General features: G+C 54.4%; 1 protein-coding gene and 1 pseudogene across 1 annotated transcript; both read right to left on the reverse strand.

Annotated features, from left to right (window-relative positions):
- Positions 1-205: 205 nt before the first annotated feature.
- On the reverse strand, positions 206-1,290 carry LOC147961490 (F-box protein At5g10340-like; annotated as a pseudogene).
- A 767-nt stretch (positions 1,291-2,057) lies between these two features.
- Positions 2,058-2,531, reverse strand: LOC147961491 (putative B3 domain-containing protein Os03g0621600). Its single transcript, XM_087534456.1, has one exon. It carries the CDS (start codon positions 2,529-2,531, stop codon positions 2,058-2,060), a length of 474 nt encoding a protein of 157 aa, XP_087390582.1.
- Positions 2,532-4,056: the final 1,525 nt, after the last annotated feature.

Genomic DNA, 4,056 nt, shown 5'->3' on the forward strand with positions numbered 1-4,056 from the left:
CGTGTGCAGTGTGGGCAGGTAGATTGAGTCCTAGTCGATGGGGAGGTCTCCTCTGGTGGTCTTCCAGAGCGTGGAACTGAAGTGTTCGTGGATCACCCGCGATGTCCTAATTTCATCAACTGAAAAACAGTATGATCTTTTTCTTTTGAGAAACTCACATTTTCAATAAAACAATCCAGAAGGAGCACATACAATTTATATAGCACTAGACGGTGGCGGGCAGAAAACTATCCAAGTGCACGCTGCAAAGGTTGATACTGCCACCGTTGTCACCCGCGAGCATCTTGGGCGCGTCCGTGAATGTCCGATGACGAGAGTCATAGATTTGCAGCACCGCGAATTCATCGAATTTACGCGTGACATAGAAGAGTAGTTTACCGTTATCATGTAATATTCTCAAAGGCATGATGGGACTATACGCAGACGGGTCCACAGGGATCGAGTAAACCTTGATCCAGACCCCCTTGCGGGAATCGATTAGGAGCCATATGCTCATGGTTCCATGGTAAACGTTTCCTACCTCCGGCTGGAGCATACACAGGGCCCCGTTGAGTTCCTCCAAGGTAATGTCAAACCGGTGAAGTTGGATATTCGGTGGGCCTTTGATTCCCCCTTCCACTCCTTGCTCTCCAGATCGAAGCAGATCACGCTGTCCCCGTTCAGCTGCGAAGCTAACATCAAGTACATGACACCCTTGACCACGATAGGGGAACTATTATACGACATATTGTTGGGCAGCGGCTGCATTTGCCTCCAGCCCACGCCATCCCCTACCGTGAGGATCTCACAGCTGCTGGGATTTATGCTGACCATCTTGTAGGCGCCCGACGAGGCGACGCGGCCGAAGCCCATAAAGCTAAATTTGAGGTGAATCACAGTAGCCTCTCCGGTAGCAAGGTTGAGCACATTCACTTTCTCCGACGAATAGCCGACGACGCACATTAGGCTGCCAGGGCTGCTGCAAACAAACCTTAAAATCGAATCAGCGTTTTTTATCACCTTGATGATATGGCCGTCCATGTCGATGAGCTGCAGGGCCCACTGCTCGACGCACGAGTTGGCAGCGATGGCGAGGAGCGGCCCGGTGCGAGCCTTGTGCGCGGTGACGAAGGCAGGGTCAGAGATGAGGGCGCACCACTCCCGGCACACGGATTTGAACCGGCACGCCGACTTCACCGACACCCACGACAAGATGTCGAAGACGACGTCGTGCGGCAGCCGGACGGGAGTTCCGCCGCCTTCGGTCGCAGCAGGGGGGTGGGCTTCGTGGCGGCGCACGGCGAGCTCCATGGGGGTCATAACGAGGACGGCTTGATCCCCATGGCGCCTCTCACCCCCAGATTCAGATCGAGTATATGTGGCCCGTGCTTCACCGGCTCACGGATCTGTCATTTCCTTTTTTATATAACTCGCTCGTACGTCGTAGATTTATAGATAGATAGATAGATACATGTCCTCCCGTACGTGGACTGACAAGTCATGTCCGGGTTGGACAAGGAACAAGGCCCAGGACCGACAGCTCTGTTCTCATCAATTATTTTCGTGTGGCCCATAAAAAATATTATTTTCGTGTGTGTCGGCCCATGGAAACGCATGCAAATGCGATTACCTAAGGAGCCAACCTCCGCGAAGAATCAATAAGGGTGTGTTTGGTTGCCGTGTGCAACAATCCCTGCATCGCATACACTTCTCTACTCAGCCTGGCTATGCAAATGCAGCCTCAAATGCATCATATGCATGTTGTTTGGTTGCCTGCATGCCCTCTTACCTGCATGGGGCTGAACCACACTGTCTGGTGTTTGGTTGCCTGCATGTTAGTCCAGAAACCCAAGGCATGGTGTTTGGTTGTATGCAAGGCCTGATGTGTGGTAACCTCTTTGGCTAGTTGGTGAGGTTACCACCACACTTCGGCAGCACACATCATAAGCACAATAGACAATAAACAGAGCATCAACTAGCATAATTCAGATATAAGCAGTACCACAGATATAATAGTTCAACGCATAAACCATCAACTAGCATAATTCGATAGTACGCTCGAAAGAGGTGGCCCGGCCCTACTCCTTGGCGGCGAAGGCGTCGTCGTGCTTCCCGCACTTGTTGACGACCTCAATGCCATCGTCGTCGAAGATGATGACCTTGAGAGTGTCGGGAGTGAGGAGCTTGAACGTCACCATGTAGCCAATCTTGATCTGATGAACGGCTGCGTAGGTGGCCCAACCCTGATCCAGGGTCACCCTGCCGTTCATCAGCTTGACCATCACCTTCCAAGAGCAGCCGGTGTTATTCCTGAGCTTGAACTCCGTCCGCACCGCGACGAAGTGCTTGGTGCAGTCCAGGGGCATGGGGATGCACTCAAGCTTCGGTGCAAGGATGACCTTGCAGAAGTGAGTTGGGCCATCCTCCTGATGGTAGTGGCCGTAGTTGCGGCGCTTGTTGCTGGGGGGCTCCTCCATGCCCTCGTCGTCGCCACCCTCAGGCATCTTTGGGTCTTCCTCGACGGTGGGTGGCAGCTCAACCTCGTCGGGCATTGGGTGAAGGGGCTGCTTGTCTATGCTATCAACGGCCGGGAGCACCTCTGTGTCCTCGATCTGCACACAAGTCATGGAGTCAGGCATTGCACAGAGTTCATGGCTAATTCAAGAGCTTGTAGTTAAAATGGCATGACTGTCACTCTTCTCCTCCTCTCCATCCCTCTATATTTACTCACCCTACCCACAACTATTTACCCACCCCCTCTCTTCTCTCACTATCAACCTTCCTCCTCCCCATCGCCATGAGCTCCAGCTCTAGCTCCAATGCCAACCCCTTCCCTTGGGGTATTGGCTGGAGGGCCTTCTTCCTCGGGTGGACGGCTGGTGAGCGGACCAAGTTCGAGAACACCATGGAGGTGTGCTCGAACTTCGGCTCCATGGCTGACATGCAGAACGAATCGAATGTCGTGGTCATGAAGGCCACTAAAGAAGAGCTGAAGACGCTGATTCCTGACCCAGGAAGGGCGCGATGGCAGTTGACATCATTCGCTGGACCATGAATCAGGCCGTCTCCAACGACCCTAAACAGAGGAAGAAGTGGCGCAAGTATAAGACCTACTGGGCTCCTAATGACCGCCGTGCCGCAGTGTACTGGGAGACGACTATCGCGCCGCCGGCGGTCATCGGCGGGGAGCCTAAGGAGGAGGAAGAAGAGGCGGTGCACATGCCAGCTAGGGCGTCGGAGCCAGTCTGTCCTACCTGGCAGATCGACCTCGACTCCGCCGAGGACGACGAGGATGACCCGCCAGCCCGCACGGCGATGAAGAAGAAGATGAAGGCCAGCGGCTCGACCAGCCTCCGCGGTCAGCCGGTGTCCGTTATGTACCCCCTTTCCCCCTATTCCCCTATCCCCCAATCCCGAAATCTACCTTATGCATTCCGATCTTGCATGTATGAACTCATATGAACTGCTAAGAACTAGTATGAACTACCCCTATGCTTATCTACCTCTATTCCCCATTCCCCTCCGCCGTGGATCGAATCTATCGCCGTGGATCGAATCTAGCGTGCATGTCAAAGAGAGAGAAGTGCTTACCACCATTGATGGAGTCCGGTGGTATTCTTGCTCCGATCCGCCGCCGCCGGTGAGAGTTGGGAGAGTGGGGAAGAGTGGGGAGAGGGAGCGGTGAGGGGCGGTGAGGCTAATAATTGTCAGTGCTTCGGGAAGCAACGCGACTTCTCAAGGATGGCCGCGCGCGTGCAGCCACGCCCGCCCACGTGCACCGCTCGGGTCTGTCCCTGGAGAAACTGCCGATTCGTGCGTTTCCAGCGAGGCAGGCCAGAGCTGCTTTAAACATCGTGCTATGCAGGCCCAATAGTAAAACTAAGCAACCAAACAGCCCACACTCATCCCGCACGGGCTTGGTTGGGCTCGATGCGGGTAACCAAACACGCCCTAAGAGCAACTCCAACGGGCCGACCCAAACGGACAGCGATTTTGTCTGCTTTTTGTCCGTTTGGGTCGGCCAGGCGGACATGGACGTTTGCTTCCGCGTTTGGATCGGCGCATGCGCCCAACGCT

This window comes from Triticum urartu, chromosome 7A (assembly GCF_056163025.1).
Source record: "Triticum urartu cultivar PI428250 chromosome 7A, HENAU_Tu73, whole genome shotgun sequence".
Taxonomy (NCBI): domain Eukaryota; kingdom Viridiplantae; phylum Streptophyta; class Magnoliopsida; order Poales; family Poaceae; genus Triticum; species Triticum urartu.